At 33.0% G+C, this 18452-nt stretch overlaps 1 protein-coding gene across 2 annotated transcripts in view; it reads right to left on the bottom strand.

Annotated features, from left to right (window-relative positions):
- Nucleotides 1-472: 472 nt before the first annotated feature.
- The window catches only part of LOC145671810 (putative RNA-binding protein 46), a 99091-nt gene continuing 81111 nt past the window's right edge, over nucleotides 473-18452 (bottom strand). For both annotated transcript variants that reach the window (XM_081741043.1, XM_081741042.1), the window contains exon 8: nucleotides 473-3751. In XM_081741043.1, coding sequence (XP_081597169.1) covers nucleotides 3573-3751 — 179 coding nt within the window. In that variant the 3' untranslated portion in view covers nucleotides 473-3572. The remainder of the gene's footprint in view (nucleotides 3752-18452) is intronic.

Genomic DNA, 18452 nt, shown 5'->3' with positions numbered 1-18452 from the left:
AGTATTACATGTACACACATGAAAAATATATGAAAACCACCACAAACTCACCAAGTTTATACACTCTCTGCAAATGTTCACTCATATGTACCCTTTTGGTGACACGACACCGTCCAGACGATACTCGAAGTCTTTTTTTCTTGCTTTCCTTGCATTCTCGACAGGTACTAACCTCGCACTGCCACACCCGATCGATCAGAGAATGGACTCGTGCTGGCACACAATAAACTTGGTGAGCTTGTGGTTCTTTTAATGTATCATTCATGTGTGTACATGTAATACTTTTGAAATTATAGCCTGGCTATGCCACTGCTTTCACGTGAACTAAAATAACTTTACATTTACTTAAAGCATTTGTGGTTATACACTTCACGTTCAGTTCGAATGAAATTAACAAAATTAATATGTAAAAATGCTTTATTAAACTTTAATATAAACTATAAAAAACTGATACAAAACATGAAAGGAAAAAATAATAATAATGCTAAATGACTTACTTTTCAGTCTTTCGTAACTGTAGTCTTCAAGTTACATTAAAAAAGCATTTGTGGTTATACACTTCACGTTCAGTTCGAATGAAATTAACAAAATTAATATGTAAAAATGCTTTATTAAACTTTAATATAAACTATAAAAAAAAAACACAAAACATAAAAGGAAAAAATAATAATAATGCTAAATGACTTACTTTTCAGTCTTTCGTAATTGTAGTCTTCAAGTTACATAAAAAAAAAAAAAAACTATTTCTATTGATGGTACATAATAAACGATTGAATTATCTGTTTATATAGAATTCAAGTATGGAATGTAACCAGCTATGTATAGTCTACAAAATGTAATGTAAAATTGCATTTTTCCTTCTTTTCCTTTTTTTCCTTCTTTAAAAAAAGAACTATTTAAATCACACAAAATTTATCAACAATCTCAAATCGTTAAAAAATACTGATTCAACCAATTTATTAAGTTTATTGACGGATTCATGATTTTAAAAAATTACAACGACGACAAATTTTTAAATATATGAACAAGTAATTGATGATGTTTTTACTTTTTCTTAAAAAGTAAATTATTTTGCGATAAACTTCATTTTTACTCATTTAATATTTGTTTCTACACTTGACCTTAGTTTTATTTATCGCAAATTATGATTATTTTCAGGATTTGGTAATAAAATACTTTTAACATACCAATTATAAAATTTTCAAAATTGTGTGATTTAATTTTTTTTAAATATCTTAGCTTACAAGCTAATACTATCAAAAATATACAAATTGTAAAAATAGGAATGTACTAGCTCTAGTGTTGATGGTTTTATTGAAATTATATCAGACTTCAAATAATGATAATTAAAACAAACACTCCCTCAGTGTTTTATTTATTTTTGTTTAGAACATAAACTTAAAACTAAAACAAAACAGAACTAAAATGGCTTCTTTAAAAGACAACAATAAGTTTAAAAGAAAGTTTGGCTTTGTTATACTATTACTAAACTTTAGTTAACATTAAGATATATATTGGATAATATGAAGGTTCATATATCATATTGGAAATTACTATAAAATATGGTTCAAGAGAATAAACATGTGCAAAGCGTTTTTTCGAAAACAACTGTAAGCATTGATTGAAAAATTATAAGGTAATGACTTGTTTGTTTTCGTATATGTCATAGTATATCTTATATTCTGTCATGGCTAAAATGTGCAAACGACTTAGGCTACATTGTTGTTCTCACTCTTCAGGTGTGATCATTTGGACAATCTTAGAAAGAAATAACTGCCATTGGAACTATCGTTACTTTGAATAATAATGTCATGGAAGTTACACACTCTATTTTGTGATTCAAACAAAGCTGCTGCTTCTACAACAAAAGTTTACAGAAATTAATGGACAAATATAGAATTTTTTTTACTCAGATCGCTCCAAGACTCTTTCCTTCAGTGTCGGCTCATGAGGAAAATTACTTTTGTAAAAATTAGAATTTTACCGTTACTCGCCAGCGGAGAAAAACTTAATGACTCCATTTTTCTACACAAGAATTAGGACATTACGTGCGTTTTTTTTTTCCGCTAGCATGTAGCGGCAGAATAAAGGGTGTTTCAAAATGAATATCGAGGTTTTAATGCTTTCTAGTGCTTATTACAATTAATTTACAATTATCAGTAATACATCAAATGAAAGAGAAACTCAAACAGTTATCTAGACACGCATGCGCATGTACTGTTTCCTCTGCCTGCCGTTAGAAAGTGCTAGTAGCAAATATGGCGGCTGGTGACCAGAAAGCTTTTTGTATTTTACATTTTGCAAAGACTGTATCTGTAGTTACAGTGCAATGTGCTTTCCGTATTAAGTTCAATTATTGCATCCCGTAAGTGATAATAACATCCGTAGATGGTATCATCAGTTTGAAAACACGGAACGACCTACAGTGACTGAAGAATGGGTTGAATGAGTGAGTTTCACGCGTAGCCCAAAGAAATCAATTCCGAAGTCTAGTCGTGAATTAGCAATTCCACTGACATCTGTGTGGAGAACTTTTAAGGAGATTGAAGAATTTAAGAAAGAAGATTGAAGCAGTTGTTGAAACAGTTACTCCAAACACACTGATCAAGGTTTGGGAAGAACTCGCCTATCGACTCGATGTGAGCCGTGTGACGAATGGTGCTCACATTAAACACTTGTAGCAAAAACTGTTTGAGTTGCTCTTTCATTTCATATATTATTTATAATTGTACGTTACACGTAATAAACACTACAAAGTCCTTAAAACCCCGATATTCATTTTGGAACATCCTGTATTTAATTTTTATAAATGTGAATTCCCATGATCTACTTAGAGACAAATATTATAAAAGCATATATATTCATAATAATAATAATACTGGGGTTGATAATACTTGCACTTACGAAAGTACTTACTTTCTGATTAATCCCAAAATATATTTATTAAAAAATAATACTATATATGGTAAAATAATACTGAAAAGATGAAATTTAAAACATGTCTTTTCACCTAATATCAGTGATTTGGGACTTAACGAAGAAAACTTTCAGTTTCAAAAGTGCATAAATATGTAAAGTAGTATTGTGATGCACATATATTGTAAAGATGGTACTATTTCTTAATTATTTTATTTGAAAAAAAAATAGATGTATTGGTATCTTCTGTTATTTTTTACTTTATCTATTATTCTACCTGAGAACTTATATTTTCTAATATAAAATGTTTCACAATAATTGACATGCTACAAACAAATACTAGCAAACATTCATTCTTTCTTTTGATGCTTTGCTCTTGGCACAAATTTTGTACTTTCGTATGACTAAAAGGAATGTGTATCTTTCCTTAGTTCGATACTTTACTAAAACTGACTTAGACATTCGATTAAAAAAAAAAATGCATGTTTTTGATTTTTTCGTTTTTCTCACTTTACTAATATCACATCAATCACATCATAAGTTTTATCACATTAGATAAACAAAAAGATCTTCTTTCAAAATGACATTATAGGAATTTACAAAGATATATTGTCTTGATATACATATACTCTTTGCATCGTTCCAAGTAAAAAAGATTAGTACCGAGGTAGTATCAGTTGAGGTACTGGCGTTCCACGACCATTTGCAGGATTCTCAGCAAGAAAATTGCCAGACGGTGTCCAAGTGCCCGGATATATGTTTTGTGCAACGTATTGAGGAAGCTGTGATCCACCCGTATACGAAATGGCCGCCAAATTAGGATTCGGAGTATCTGCTAAGTAATTAAAAAAAAAAACTTGGATTAATTTATATTTACATTCAGAACACCTAATAGTGAAAACATAATTAATAGGCACTGGATGTTAGACAAAATGTATATTTTTCAAAAAATATTAGAGAGATAATAAAGAAGAACGATCTCTTCTTTTAGGAAGTCTTCGCTTCAATTTCATCAAAATTTGTTTTCCCTATTTTCGTTTTATATTGTCTATATTATTGGCTAGATTTTCTTTAAATCTAAACATTGCCTATTCTTTAGATTTTCTTTAAAATAGAATAGAATATTTTCCTGTCGTTAAGTTTTACAAGCAATAGACAATGTCCAATTGAGATTATATATATATATGTAAAGTTCTTTAAGTGGACGTTTTAACAATTTAACAATTTATAAGAGCTCGATATTTTTAAAGAACAAAAAAACGGTTTGTTTTTGGCACTTACTACTTTAGGTCAAACTAAACTAGAGTTGAAACCCTGTAATAGACAGAGAGCCTTAGGTCTTTTCAGGGATTCTACACAGCAAGTGATTGACCTTTAATTTTGCGCGCGGCGTGTACTTCTACGCTTCTATCGGTTGATGCGGTAACACGAATCTAATACAGAATTATCTATCTATCTATCTATCTATCTATCTATATATATATATATATATATATATATATAGTGGCGGATCCAGGATATGATCAAGGGAGGAGCTAAACCATATTTTTCCATTTTATCCAGTGTAAAGCAGAATTGAAGCCCATTTTATCCAGTGTATATCTGAGGGTCAAGGGGGGGGGCTATAGCCCCTATAGCCCTCCCCTTGGATCCGCCACTGTATATATTGTTGATACATGTCATTGATATTATTCAGAAAGATATTATTTTTGGTAAAGGAAGTATATTTAATTAATCGAATGTTAAGAAACTCAATGTTATCATGTAACGTAAACACGTGTGTGTGTGTTTATGTGTTGACATCAATGTTTTGTGTATGTGATGTTTCGCTACGGCTAGACGCTTGGTCGTCAGTTCGTAAGCTATTGTAATTTGTATTTGTAATGTTTTTGAATTGTCATCAGATTGTAACATCGTAACATTGACACACTTTGACTGTGGTATAATCGTTGAGTTTGCAGAAATTTGTGAGTCTGAGAATTTGATCACGATGTAATTCGGGTGAAACCAACGTTTTACCAATAGCTGAGATATACAGAAAGTCAACGACAATGAATTCCAGGATGTCTGGAATCTTAGTATAAAACCTCATGGTTTTTAGAGATTGGGGTCAGTCTTGGAGCAGTCTTAGAGATCAGTCTCCATGATCAGTCTACAGGATCAGAGGTGGACCATCATACATCGAGTATTCACATAGAGATCCACTGCGACTTATATCACAGTAGTTACTTAGCTGTGATTCTATTCTACGAGCATCGACATCAGTTCCAGACACCAGTTGTATAAAGGTACGTGTATCTCAGCTATGTTCGAGTTATTCGTGGTTAACTTCTTAGCTGCTTGAAGATATGTGATCTTGCGTTTATACTCAGTCGACGATCAACAACAATAGTACACAAGCTTTTAATGAAAATACAAAGTTTAATTCAAAGTTAATTCAATGTGGTTTCTTCCCGTCATCCTGTACCTACTCATTCTAGATGGTGAGTAGCAGCGATCTTCGACCGTCATTTAACATTTCATCCCCATGCTAAATAGGCACGACGGTGGAAGGTTGTTATGGTCGAGATGCTGGTTTTGTAATGATCCTAGGGTAGTTTTTACTTATGGTAGAGATGCTAGTTTTTGTAGCGATCCTAGGGTAGTTTTATGGTGGAGATATTTTGGTTCGATCCCCGAACAGTGCTAACAGTAGCTCTCACCAGTGTTATGGTGAAAATAGCTATGATTCGAATCCCGAAACGAAATAATTTTAGTTTTAAGAATACATTTTAATAGGTTATGGTTAAGTCCGGTTTATAGTTTAAGTTATTTAGTATGTTAAGATTTTGTATTATGATCGTTCACCACTTGAATACGAGATTTGGTTCGGATCTCGAATGACTAAGGCAATTGACTCAAGTAGAATAAGTAATACGTTAACCCTCACCACCCACCCTCACTTCGTAATTAAAAGTTTAATTAAGTATAGATAAATGAATGAAAACACTGTGTTAACTAGAGCACAGAAAGCGAGTAAGGGAATAAATATTAATGTGAATAATTTATTTGGTGTGAGGACACCGGAAAGACGAAATACTTCTTGTAGTCAGGACAAGGTCGCGAGTCCTAAAATTGTTTTGAGTAAGGAACCAGTTTTTAACGTCCCAAGTAGTCCGGTGACTAAATCCGTATCGGAAGACTTTCCTTCAATTATAAATTTAGATCCGAAATTAATAAATAGTGAAGATAAGAATTTTACGATGGCGTCTAACATTACGTTTTATGCAGATATTAACAAACTGCCTAAATTCGATCTCAAGAACGATAATGACATCGTGTCGTTTTTCGATGAATTCGACGATGCTTGTCAAATGGCAGGTATCGCCGAAAGCAAAAGAAAGGAATTACTGCCTAATATTTTCAAAGGAGTAGGGAGGCAATGGATTAAATTGTTCCTGAAACGGAAAAACACGGCAGAAATACAGTATAAAGAATTGCAATCAGAAATAGTAGAAGAGTTTACGAAATCTAATGTAACAATAGATATCGAAGATAAAATTAAGGAACGGTTACAGCATGAAGACGAGGCTGTCATCAATTACGTATATGACATGCTCGTTCTCTGTGAACGATTAGATTCGAATATGACTGATATTAAGAAAATAAGTATTATAGTTGGAGGATTACATCCATACTATATGGAAAAAGTAGGAACGCGAGAATATTCTAGCCTAGACAAATTCGTTGAGGATTTGCAAAAGATAGAAAAGAATAAGTGTAAAATAGCAAAACGTGTGAAAAAAGAATCCGGTAAAGTTACAATTAAAGATCTTGTTAAGAAAATTAGGGAGCAAGTAGAAGATGACGAGAGTGGATCTGATTCAGATCACGTAGTTGTAAGAAAACATAAAGAAGAGAGTAAGATCAAACAAGAGCCTCAGAGTATTACACAAATCGCAGAGTTAGAGAAGAAGATAGACAAATTACAACTTGCATTATCGGCGAAAACACAAAATGAAGAAAAACACGAGAATGACGGTAGAAAACAAGGGAAAAATCAGTATTATAGAAATAACAGGCAGAATAGAGGTAATAACCGAAATAATTACCGTGGAAATAAGAATAAGAATTGGTATAGTAATAGTAACCGGAGTCAAAACAACAATAGAGGTAATAATGGTTATTACAATAAGCGTGGTAATAGAGGTAATTATTGGAGAAATAATAGAGGACGTGGTCAACAAGGAAACTGGCAAGGAAATTGTCAGAATTCGTGTTGTCACCAATCTTATAATTTCGAAAATCCGAATCAGCAGAGATTTGTGCAAGTGGTACCAGCACAAGTAAATGGTACTACTTACTATCAAACACCAGGTCCGAGTAATTTAAACGGAACACATCTGTAAATGGGCGAGGCGCATTTACAGGCAATCGAAATGTACGAACAAGAGAGATAATTGCCTCAGTTAATTTAGATAATAATATGGTATATTTACCATTAGAAATCGATGATAGACAGATTAAAGCGTTACTCGATAGTGGGTCGCAAATTTCGATTATTAATGAGAAATTAGTGCCACCGAGTGCAAAAATAATCCCACGACAAACTAAGATCAAAGGCATCACGCAAAACACTCTTGTAATTAATAAATTAGCTGTAATCAAGGTCAAAATTTCAAATCAAACTTTTCACCAAGAATTTCGGATAATAAAAGATTTCCCATATCAAATGTTGATTGGGAATGATTTTTTGCAAACGCAGAATTGTAGAATAGATTATGGTACTGGTAAAATTATAGTTCAAAGGTTCGGGAAACCGATCAAAATTTGTAGAAATGATCAAGAAACCAGAACAGTATCTGATAATATAGCAATTAGTATAAAAACAAGTTTAAAGCCTAAATGGGTTCTTGGACATAGAGTAAAGTTGTTACCAAGAACTAGGACAACTGTTGAAGTTAACCTAGTTAACTCTTGGGCAAACAACGAATTTTTGTTAGAGCCAGATAAATTGTTAGAGTCTCAATATAACATATTTGTACCTAGAGTGATATTGTCGAAAGAAAATAGGTGTTTAGAAGTAATCAATCCGTCAAATAAGACGATCATGTTGACGAGAAATTTAAAAATTGGAGATGCAGAAGCATGCATGAGTGAATTGGAATTAAGACAGGAAGGATTAACAGAGGAGGAAATTGAAGAGGTTTTAGATGCGAGAAAAAACTACGATAAATCACGTTTAAAATTTGGCGATAAGACTAAACCAGAAATTAAAAAGAAATTAGAGAAGTTATGTTACGATTACGCAGATGTTTTTGCGTGGCGAGAAAACGAATTAGGAAGAGTCAAGGGAGTAGAACATAAGATAGAGTTGGAAACGGAAGTTCCGTTTCGACGTCAACAGTATCCAATACCTATAGCTATGAAAGATAAAGTTAAAGAACAGATAAACATCTTACTCGAACAAAACATCATCGAGGAAAGTAATAGCTCGTATAACTCACCTATGCTATTTGTGAAGAAGCCAAATGGATCTATTAGAGCCTGTTTGGATTGTAGATTGCTGAATCGGCACGTAAAGTTCCATTCCGTGGCGTTGCCGCCTATACATCAGATCTTAACATGTATGGGTGGTCACAAATTCTTTAGTGTGTTGGACATTAAGAGTGCTTATCATACGGTATCAATTTCTAAGGAATCTAGGAAGTATACAGCATTCAATATTCCTGGCGTAGGGGCGTATCAATACTCTAAACTCCCAATGGGTTACATTCAATCGCCCGCTATATATACGAAAATCATGGCAATGACATTAGCTAACGTTCATTCGGAGGCGGTGTCATATTACATGGATGACGTATTCCTATATGTAAACAATCAGGAGAAGATGGTATCTGTATTACACTCAGTTTTTCAAAGACTAAGGAAATATGGCTTAAAGTTATCAGTAGAAAAATGTCACTTCATGGAAGAAAAAGTAATGGCATTAGGTCACATCGTGAGCGAAGCTGGTTACGAAATAAGTCCTAAAGTGATTCAGGCAATAAAGGCTTGTAAGCCACCTACAAGCGCGAAAGAGCTTAAGTCATTCCTTGGGTTGACTAATTATGTGCGGAAGTTTTGTAAAAACTACGCAGAAATGTCATCTAATTTCCAACAGTTATTAAGGAAAAACCATAAATTTGTGTGGACGGAAGAACACCAACTTAGTTTTGAGAAATTAAAGGAAGCGTTGATGAATGCACCTTTATTAGCGCCTTTCCGTGAAAATCTGGAAACAAGGGTATATACGGATGCATCTACAAAATCAATAGGGGCTGTACTTATGCAAAAACAATTGAATGGAGAGTGGACACCTATAGCATATTATAGCAGAGTGTTAAGACCAAACGAAACAAGAAGACATATAGTGGAGCTAGAAATTTTGGCCGTGGTGAGTGCCTTTAAAGCATTCAACTACTATTTGTACAATAAAGAATTCGAGTTATACACTGATTGCAGATGTATAAAATACCTTCAAACAACGCCAAAATTATCACCGAAACTGTTAAGGTACAGTTTAGAGATGGCACAATATCAGTACACGCCAGTGCATTGTCCAGGAGAGAAAAATCCTAGCGATGTATTATCAAGAAACACGAACATCCAACCAACCGATGAAGACATCGATTTAGATGCGTTACCAGTAAAGACAGAAGACCTCGAAGTCAACATCACGTTCGACGAGGATGTGGACGTAGCGGAGTTGCAGAGGAAAGATTCTTTCTTCGGGTCAATAATGAAGGCAATAGAACATCCGGAAGAAGCAGATGAAAAAGCGGAAAAGCAGGCACGCTGGTATGAAATTAAGGACGGAAAACTTTTCAGAACTCAGAAGATGGCTAATGGAAAGAAATTTCTATTATGCATTCCTTTTTCTTTAAGGGAACAAGTTTTTAAGAACTTGCATTGTTCGATATACGGAGGAGGACATTATTCCTACACGAAGTGCTATAATCGAGCATTGAAATCCATCTATTTCCCAAATATGAAAAGATTTTTCCAAGAGAAGGTCAGCCAGTGCATCAGTTGCCAAATTCAGAAACGTAAAGCTGGTAGGACACCACTGCATCCACAAACATACCCGAGTTATATGCCATTCCAGCATGTAACTATGGATGAGATTGGGCCGTTTAAAAGATCGAAAAATCACAGGAATAAATATGTTATTGTATTCGTTGACAGTGCCACTCGATACGTAATTGCAAGAGCAGTTCCTGCTATAACTTCAGAAATTATAGCAGAAGCAATTTTTGAAGAATTAATTACAAAACATGGGATTCCTGAAATTCTTGCGATGGACCGGCACAGTACACACCGAAGCCGAGTGATGGAAGAGATGGCTGAACGGTTTGGTATGCGGTTGAACTTTGCCAATACAGATGCCCACTACAACATCGGAACATCGGAAAGAGCTATAGGGTCAATTCAACAGATTATGAAGCACTATATAGACCGTGTGTTTACAAACTGGGACGAGATCTTACCTTCAATAGTGTTTACCATGAATACACAGATTCATGACGGAACAAAACACTCGTCTTATTATTTGCTTACAGGGCGTGAACCCAGAACGTTCTTGGAACAGGATCTGGACATACCTTGTGAGTATGTAGAAAACGAAGAGCGAATAAGGAATGTAAAGGAAGCAAGGAAGGTCGCGTACCAGAATTTGCAGAAGCGGTTTAAATCCCAAAAGAAGCAGATTGAGAAGAAGTTCTCTCAACCGAACTTCGACGTAGGACAAAAAGTTTGGATTCGTGAAATGCCAAGAGCAGGCATTCCAGCTTGTTTTGGAAAGCGATATAACACTCGAGGAGTAATAGTGCAAAAGTTGAATAATAACTCATATAATGTGAAATATGAGACTAAGAAAGGACAAGAGAAAACGGATTCCGTTGACATAAGACGTTTAAAGCCATTTGTAAGTGCAAATGAGGAAGATTCGGATAGACAAGAAGAAGAGTCGGATTTGGACAGTGATGTCTAAAAAGAAAAAAAAACAACGCGTGGAAAACCAAGAGATTTTTAAACTCAAAGGACTACATCACGAGGAAAAAAAAGTTTTTGCAACTACAAAATATGAATAAGTTTTAGTATACAAGTTTTTTTTGTTAGGTATCTGTATACAACATGTTTTTATCAGTGAAACAGCGAGGTGGACCGCTGTTTATCAACAAAAGTCCGTGTCCCGAAATCAAAGTAAATGTTGATTTCCATCTGAAAATCCCTTAACTGGTAAAAATATATTGTGTACAGAGCGTAAAGTGAATAGGAAATTAGAGAATTTTTTTTAAAATTAGAGATATCTAGTAAATATATTTAAATTGTTAAATAATCCAAGGTACACATACAAAAGTAAACTAAATAAATAAAACATAAGTATTAAATAAATAAGATATATCGAAATAATTAAAATAACTAAGTTAAATTCAGAATAGTAATTCTAAGTTTTAATTGTTTACAGTTATCATCATGTTCAAGATTGTTGTTTGTCTAGTACTATTGATTAGTATTGGGGTAGCTGAAGAAGAACATCAACAAATAACATTATCAGATATTGGACTAGCATTGACACAGAATGCTTATGCTGTTCATGCTACGAACATGGTATTTACGACCGTCAAAATGCATTTAAATTTCTAAGAATCGGTGCCAGTACACGACAAATGTACTGATGCATACGAGATTTTAAATGACTATTCAGTAAAAGAGAAAGAGTTTAGACAGAACATAGTAAATTTATTACCCTGCCATTTTGTTTATGAAAATGGTAAAACTAGGTGTAATAATAATCACAGAAATAAAAGATTTATATTTTCATGGTTACTGGGATTGTCGTCCATTGGTTTATCGACGTATAATTTAGTACATAATAAACAGTTGTCTCAGTCTATTGATAAGTTAAGTAAACATGAGAATGTATTAACTAATGAAATTAAAAATCTAAAAGAATCATTTAATAATGAAATTGCAGTAGTCCATGGAATTGTCGTAAAAGTGCAACATGTATTGCAAGATTTTAAAAATAAAATTCAGGAGCTATACTGTTATTTACATCAATCCCAACGCAAGATTATGGCAAACTTGTTTGCTCATCTTGTACAGGAGAGAGTGAATAAAATATTAAATAGCATTTTAAATAATCAGTTAACATATCATATATTATCTAATGCTGATGTTAAAAGGTTAGTTAGTCTTCATGACGTATTGAAAAATACTATTTATAGGTCAGACATTGGGATGTTTTACCAAATGTCTAGCATATATTTAGTAAAATACCATTACGAAGAAAATAATGTTGATCTAATAATAAAGACTCCGATAATATATGATACTAGTATCTCAATAATGTATGACGTAACATCAATGGGCTACTTAATAAATAATACAAGAATATTTTATGAATTACCGGAAGCAGTCTATTTGGCTGAAGGTAAATTTCATTCATTGGATAAAAGTAAATGCGAATTTAAAAGTTTTCTATATTTTTGTGAAGGCATAACTATGGATCGTGAATCGAAATGTTTGAATAATATCGTTTTAAATAATTCTCTAGAAGGATGCCAGCAGAATTCTGAGAAATTTTTGGGGAATGTGATATTTAGATATACACACGCTGGTGTGATGTATTCTTCTATTGAAGAAGCGTACATGACAAAAGTGGGTGTACATCAAGAAGTTACTTCAACAAAACTTGATCAAACTAAAGCTAAATCAAATTTCATAAACTATGATAAATTTGATAACATAATAATTGGAGAGCTGGTCATTCCAACCAAACGGATAATTCAGATTCAGAATAAACATATTAAATTGATCGGTAATTGGACTGAGAGACAAATAAATTTCACCTTGCATACGCAAGAGCTAAATAGTTTAACTGAAAAATTGTTAAAATTGAAAGTCGACACGTCGATCCCAGAACTACATCTAAAAACAGATTATATCATGTATGTAATTTTTGGAGTAATAATATCATTAATTTTGACAACAATATTGTTATTAGTACTGTATTGTAAGCTTTATAGAGCAATACGGAAGTATAAAATTCAAAATCAGGAATAATAATAATAATAATAATAATAATAATAATCATAATCATAATAATAATAATCATCAAAAAGTAATAATAAAGTAAGCGTAGTATGTAAATCAATATCGTATGTGCCTTGGGTTATGAAAAAAAAAAGTTTTACATTTTTGGATATGAAGAAGAATGGAGTTTATTTTGAAAAAAAATCTAAGTTGCAATTAAAATCTGAAAAGGAATATCGGATTAACATTTAAAACAGTTGGTAATATGTAGAGATACTTACCTACAGCATGAGGTAGTTGTGAGTTGAAAAGCCTTTGGTTAAGTCATCCTAGATAAAACTAGGATTGGTATATTTGAGTTGGTGAAACGATTAAATTGTTGAATAAAAATGGTTACGTAGTACTAATACAGCAAAACTCTTTGTTTTGGTAGAAAAAGAAGCAATAGAAAATAAGCATAGATAATAGATCATCATAGATAAGAATAGATACAAGCGTGTAAATAGATAATAGCTAAGTTAAATAACAGCAGAATATTAGTGAAATCAGTAGCTTCAAGCTACAGAAAACAAAAACGAAAAGAAGAAAAATAGAAAATTGTCTATTAGTAAAGCTAGATAAATAGACAAATCATAGATAAAGTAGATGCTAGTGTTATAAACTAGTTCAAGTAAGCTTACAAATCTACAATAAGAAGTCGTTAAAAAGTACGAAAAAGTATGAAAAAGTCGTTAAAAGAAGTAAATAGTTTGAATAGAAAAGTAGAAAATCATAGATAATAGACGAGAAATAGTCGGAAATAGAATACAATCATAATGCATCATCTCTATAATCATTGTTAAGTTGTATGTAAACACATTATTTTTGTCAAAATTCATTTTCTAAATTCACGTTTTTTTAAAATGAGAGAAGAAGTATTGATTTATTATTATTATCGAATGATCAATTGGCATATGGGTTATTTGTATAATAATAAGTTATTGTATTCAGTGCATGAATGTCTTCAGTATTCATGTAGATACAATACTCAGTTTGGTAGTTTTCTGTTTTCTAAAACATACTACTTGCGGAATATCGACGGGAGCCTATTGCTCGCTGCTCGCGCTTGCGAGAGAGGATTCGTTGCTAAGGGGCGTGACTTACGAGAAGATGGCCGCCGTCTAAGCAACAAGCCACTCCCACTGAGGACGAGTTTCTCTCATTCACAATGTTTTTGATGCTTTATGAATGATTTCTAAGTACAGAGAATGTTGGAATGTTAAAATAAGATGGATTGAACATCAATAAAGATAATTGTACCTACAAACAACGTTAAAACTAGCTGTAAAGTGTATTTAAGAACAGAAATATGCACGAAAATGTAGGATTTTACGACTTTAAAAAAAATGACAATAACAGCGTCAAACGAGTGAAAATGTAACGAGGATAGCATTTTTGTATCCGAATAGGTTACATAACGATTAGAACACTAGTCATTATTTAGAATATGCATCGATTATGCATTTTATAGAGAATAATGAACGATTAATGAACATTAATACTAGGCCTATGCTGGAAGTATGAATATATTTTTCAGAAGAGAGTCATAGACCGCGATGTAGTTATATTAGTTTTTAAGAAAATAAAAACGCGATTTCACACTTAGATTATCTATATTTACAGGTATTATGGAAAAGAAGTTTACCATACTTGCTATTGCATTAACATCTTTAACAGTGTTAGTACTAGCGACGTCTATAATTATTATTTATTTAATTATTAAATTACGTAGATTTAGTAGAAAGAAAAAACAGGAAGGAAGTGTAGAGAAAAAGGTATATGACGATATTAGTAACATAGAAAACTGCGGATTATTTCCAATCTATGCAGAAGTAGATAAAAACCACACTAAAAAGCACACTATTTGCACAAAACAAAATGCAGATCACTATCTCAAGCAAAAGAGGAACCACAAGGTAACTTGAACACTGTTGCTATGCACTGCACCAAAACCAAAGAGGGATGTATCACAAATCACGAATTTTTCGATTTTGAAGCGGAAAAGACGGATAAACATTTAGTCACAAACTTGAAACACGAAAAAGTGTACATGCGTCCATGCGACGTAATAATCCTGTGAACAATTTGCCGAAATTTTCACGAAAAGTGCGGAGCACGTATTCAAAGTTAACTTTCACCATCCAAGCAACGCGGCAAACAGGATGGGACGTGGAGATTTTCAAGATCAGTGTCAAAAACGTTGCTGACATAACATTTTTGCGGAAGGAAGTGCACCAGAGTTGCTAACTCTACAGATAGCAAACTTACCATAAGTGAAGTGAATAATATTTTCAAATTTTATTTTTGTGTTCTAAAATCTCGCAACGACAAGAGACGTTGTTCATTAGTGTATTAGTGGTTTATAACAGCATATATAGTGTATAATGAAGTGCATTATATTTATGGAAAGCATCAGTGATATGGACACTGATACTAGTGGAAAATGTGCGGAGACAATAAACACTGAGTTGGACTTTGCGACCGAATACAGTGGAAGTTTCCGAGAACGAGAGCGAGAAAATATATGTATGTGTGTTCAAGAGCACAGGATGTGCTAGACAATTACAAATAGTTATATAGATAACTCAACAGATGGCAGGAGCTCATACTTTTATGAGGACTCTTGACAAGTATTTTTTTTTTTTAAAGAAAAACAATGAATGTAAATAAATAATGTTTTTATGATTTCTTTTAAATGTGATAAATGAATATAAAGATATATACAGGGTGATGGATGAATATACTTAATTGTTTTTACGGTCAATTTCAGGGAAGAAATTGAGTCGAGAACGGAGTTCTCTCATTTTGAAGGTAGGGCATGTTGATACATGTCATTGATATTATTCAGAAAGATATTATTTTTGGTAAAGGAAGTATATTTAATTAATCGAATGTTAAGAAACTCAATGTTATCATGTAACGTAAACACGTGTGTGTGTGTTTATGTGTTGACATCAATGTTTTGTGTATGTGATGTTTCGCTACGGCTAGACGCTTGGTCGTCAGTTCGTAAGCTATTGTAATTTGTATTTGTAATGTTTTTGAATTGTCATCAGATTGTAACATCGTAACATTGACACACTTTGACTGTGGTATAATCGTTGAGTTTGCAGAAATTTGTGAGTCTGAGAATTTGATCACGATGTAATTCGGGTGAAACCAACGTTTTACCAATAGCTGAGATATACAGAAAGTCAACGACAATGAATTCCAGGATGTCTGGAATCTTAGTATAAAACCTCATGGTTTTTAGAGATTGGGGTCAGTCTTGGAGCAGTCTTAGAAATCAGTCTCCATGATCAGTCTACAGGATCAGAGGTGGACCATCATACATCGAGTATTCACATAGAGATCCACTGCGACTTATATCACAGTAGTTACTTAGCTGTGATTCTATTCTACGAGCATCGACATCAGTTCCAGACACCAGTTGTATAAAGGTACGTGTATCTCAGCTATGTTCGAGTTATTCGTGGTTAACTTCTTAGCTGCTTGAAGATATGTGATCTTGCGTTTATACTCAGTCGACGATCAACAACAATAGTACACAAGCTTTTAATGAAAATACAAAGTTTAATTCAAAGTTAATTCAATGTGGTTTCTTCCCGTCATCCTGTACCTACTCATTCTAGATGGTGAGTAGCAGCGATCTTCGACCGTCATTTAACATTTCATCCCCATGCTAAATAGGCACGACGGTGGAAGGTTGTTAATATATATATTTTACCGTTATGCGTCTCGAACATCCGGATACAAAAAATACCTCGCGAAAAGTTCAGATATTGTATTGGTAACTCTATCACTTTGTGTATTTCGGAAGAGTGACAAGTGGAATTGAAATGATAACAGCTAGTTTATCTCTCTGTGTGGAGTGTTTATAAATTATTTTGTTAAGGATAGTAGAATCGCATTTGGTCATCAAATCGGATTTTCACAGACCTGATTTCATCTCTGTAGCTTATTTATTGGATAATAGTTTTTTTTTTCATTTTGTCGTTTGAAGAAACAAAAAAACAACTTAAAATAAAAAATAGAGGCCACATTTGAGTTTGATCCAACACGATAAAAAGTACATTCATAAGTTTCAAAATCTGTGGTATACCGAATACTAATGGCACTACAGAACTATTAAAGATGTAATAATGTGTTAAATATCACATCGTGTCTCCTTCTGACAGTGATACAGATACTCCTAGCAGTGACAGATACACTTCCAACATTTGTGACCATCAAATTTTACAATCTTGCAACATTTGGTTTTACTAATTCGATTTTTACCAATGTTTATGTATTTTTTCTAAAACTAGAACCCATGGATAAGCATTTAGAGTAATCAGAATTTCGTGATGTACGTAGTTTAAATTCCATAATATTCAGTATATTCATTAGCACAAAAATTACAAAGGTTAAATCGTAATATATATACATATACACACACAGTATATATATATATATATATATATATATATATATGTATATATAGGATGTTTCAAAACAACAACGACAACGTTTTAGAGGTGATTCCTGACACCAAGATAAAACAAAAAATATAGACCAATCTGGTGCACAAATGCTTCCTTTCGGAGTTATAGCCTGCCGAAAACATGAAAAAAATGAAATTTAAAGGTCCATCCTCCAAAACTATGAAACCTATCGTAGTCGGGTCAAGGCATCACTTAGGAACTAATATGTGCACAATCCAAAAATACGTTTCAGAATCCTGTGCTACTCACGCAACAATTTTATAAAGGGAGTTTTGCTACGGGCATACAATTTGAAGTACTCATTAACTACCTCTACAAAAATGGTTTCGGAAGTACCGCAGGATTCTGAAACATGGATATTTGAATAGGGCACATATTAGTTACTAAGTGAAGTCTTGACCCGACTCCCGGTAGGTTCTATAGTTTTGGAAGTTATTATTTTTTTTTCAGGATTCCGGCAACCTATAACTCCGAAAGGAAACATTTGTGCAACCAGGTTGGTCTATACTCTTTGTCTTATCTTGGTGTCAGGAATCACGTTCCAAGCGTTGTTGGTGTCGTTTTGAAACACCTCGTATATTAGAAATAGGACAACATAAATATATAAACAGCATACTCAATTCAATAAATCATTAGAATCACCTGCAAAATAACATAATTTGACAGAAATAAATGTATATTATGAAATACACGAACTTTAAATGATATTAACAAGAAAGAATAGGTATCACCAAGAAGATAGCATGTCAGGCAAAAATCTTCTGTAACAGAACGTGCCATTATACATGGAATATTCAGAAGTTTCTTCTAATAATCAATCACAAAAAATACTACTGTTTTGTGTAAAAGGAAGAAATTACATATTTTATATTGTATTTTTATCCAATTATTCTAATTTCTGAGTTGTACTATACAAATATGATTAATTTTTAGTCTGATTCACAAGCTAAGTTA

Source organism: Thermobia domestica, chromosome 15, assembly GCF_964235325.1.
Source record: "Thermobia domestica chromosome 15, izTheDome1.hap1.1, whole genome shotgun sequence".
In the NCBI taxonomy this organism is placed as follows: domain Eukaryota; kingdom Metazoa; phylum Arthropoda; class Insecta; order Zygentoma; family Lepismatidae; genus Thermobia; species Thermobia domestica.
This window is presented reverse-complemented; position numbering and strand designations above follow the sequence as displayed.